We start from the raw sequence: 2417 nt of genomic DNA, 5'->3' as shown, positions 1-2417 counted from the left end.
CGGCGGGAAGTTCGTCCACAGATGAGCTCCCCATAATGCACTGCGCTGGTGCAGTGAATAAATTACTGATGATTGGCCAAAGCATGCACGTGACCTGTATGCTTTGGCCAATCACAGTACAGTGTCCTATCAGAGTCATGATTGGCCAAAGGCAGGCTGCCTTTAGCCAATCATGGCTCAGGGGCTAAGTCCACGCCCCACACTATATAAGGCTGCTGCTTACACAGCAGAGGTTAGGCAGGTAATTAGTGGATAGTGAGTTGAGTTAGTTTAGTGTAGTCAGTGTAGTGAACAGGCATTCCCCAATTTTATAATGTATAGATATGTTGTAGTCCTGGGTTCCCTCTCAGTGCTCCCCAAGTTTTGTGTCCCTGTCACTTATAGTTTGTGAGCAGAATATTTCAAAATGTAGCTTAATGGCAGATTCAATGGATTTACACACACTTAGAGAGATGCAAATATTTGTTATTTGCTGCTTTGATGTTCTCTTGTTTCTCCTTTCTGTATGATTAACTATTTCACTCTCCTACCTGACAGGTCAACCTCCTGGCCTTCAAGATGTGTGAAGACAATCAAACAAAAGTCTTGGAAATCCATCTTCTTGGAGTACAAGGTCTAGGCAACTTCAAACTTCTATTCTTCACTGTCCTACTTTTATCTTACAATGCAATAGTGACCGGAAACCTTTTAATTATCCTTCTAGTGTCAACCAGTAGCAATCTTAAAACTCCAATGTTCACCTTTCTCCAGCACCTTGCTTTCGCTGATGCTCTCCTAGCCACTTGTGTTTTACCAATGATGGCAGAGATAATTTTATGGGCAAAAGGGAAAATGTCTGTTGTTAGCTGTATCACACAAATGTATTTCTATTTTATCTTTGGGTTTGTACAATGTTTTGTTCTTGCTGTAATGTCTTATGATCGATATGTCGCTATTTGTAACCCTTTACGTTACAATTTAATTATGAACCGCAGAATCTGCTTCCTTCTGGGTTATGGTTGTTGGGTAATAACTTGGAGCCTATCTTCAACTGAATTTATTTTAATAATTCAGTTTCAGTTTTGTGGCCGCAGTGACATTGATTACTTCTTTTGTGATTTTGGTCCAGTTGTGCAATTGTCCACATCTGACACATCTATCGTACAATGGCTAGACTTCACATACTCTGTCTTAGTCATATTCTGTGCTCTTACCTTTATCATCGGGACTTACATCTACATTTTTATTATCATTCTCAAGATTTCATCTTCTACTGCCAGAAAAAAATCCTTTTCGACATGTAGTTCCCACCTGATCTCTGTGGGTGCATATTATGGGTCCTTAATCACTATTTATGTGACTCCATCTAATGAAATGTCATTTAACATGAACAAGTACAGTTCTTTATTGTACATTGTAGTGACCCCACTGATGAATCCTATCATATATAGCCTGAGGAACCAGGAGATAAGACAAGCTCTTATTGAAAAGTTAAGAAAGATAGCAGTTAGATAATTTAGATAGAGATACTGTATGTGAATATTCAAAGAAGTGAGATGAAAGAAAAAATCTTTGTCGAAGGAAAACTGAAATTCACTTCTCAAGGTGGACTCTATCTGACCTTTAAAAAGTACTGTGACACATTTTAATTTTAATTGTATCTAAATCCACAAAAAAATGTATTGTATGAGAGCGTGTCAGTCCTCACGCTCCAAACCCAATAAATGCCCCTAAAAAGTGCCTAGGGTTCTGGGTCATGCCCCAGGGACTATTAATCACACACAAAAAAAGTTCTTAAAAATTGTCGTTTTTGATAGAGAGCCTGCAACAAAAACGCCCAGGTCTGTTGTTGCAGGCGTTGTTTTGGGCATTTTTTGGGCATCTTTGGAGGCAGGCATAACATCTTAACTTCTGTATAGGGGTATATATACACACACACATATATGTATATACTGTATACACATACACACATATAGGTGTGATAGGAGCGGAGCCACATCCCTGCAAATAATTTCATTAGCGCAGGCATAGGGTTCCGCTACTTTCACACCTATATGTGTGTATGTGTATATATACATATATGTGTGTGTGTATATATACCCCTACACAGAAGTTCAGATGTCATGCCTGCCTCCAAAGACGTCCAAAAAAAGCCCAATAAATGCCTGCAACAAAAACGGCCAGGTGTGAAAGTAACGGAGCCCTATCCCTGCTCTACTGCAATTCTAAGACAAATGATCTTTTTTCTATGGCGGTCACCCTGACATAGAAGAGTTTGGTCACCCTGCCATAGCAGAGCAGTCAGAGTCAGTTCACCCTACACTACACTACAGTCACCCTGACACTTAACACTTTCCCTACAGAAACTAGATTATTAAATCTAACTATAGTGGTATATATGGGAAAATGGGAGAAGTGATTGGCGCTGCCCAGTGGGG

The 2417-nt window shown here is 39.7% G+C and overlaps 1 protein-coding gene across 1 annotated transcript; it reads left to right on the top strand.

The window, feature by feature from the left end:
• Positions 1–558: 558 nt before the first annotated feature.
• Positions 559–1494, top strand: LOC309552146 (olfactory receptor 6M1-like; the record flags this gene model as incomplete). Its single annotated transcript, XM_082252960.1, has 1 exon — positions 559–1494. The coding sequence occupies one exon, from the start codon at positions 559–561 to the stop codon at positions 1492–1494; it is 936 nt and encodes a 311-aa protein (XP_082109086.1).
• Between the last annotated feature and the right edge of the window lie 923 nt (positions 1495–2417).

This window comes from Pelophylax lessonae (genome assembly GCF_965119305.1).
Source record: "Pelophylax lessonae genome assembly, chromosome: 4".
Lineage (NCBI taxonomy): Eukaryota > Metazoa > Chordata > Amphibia > Anura > Ranidae > Pelophylax > Pelophylax lessonae.
The sequence above is the reverse complement of the archived record's forward strand: the minus strand, read 5'-3'. Positions and strand labels throughout refer to the sequence as shown.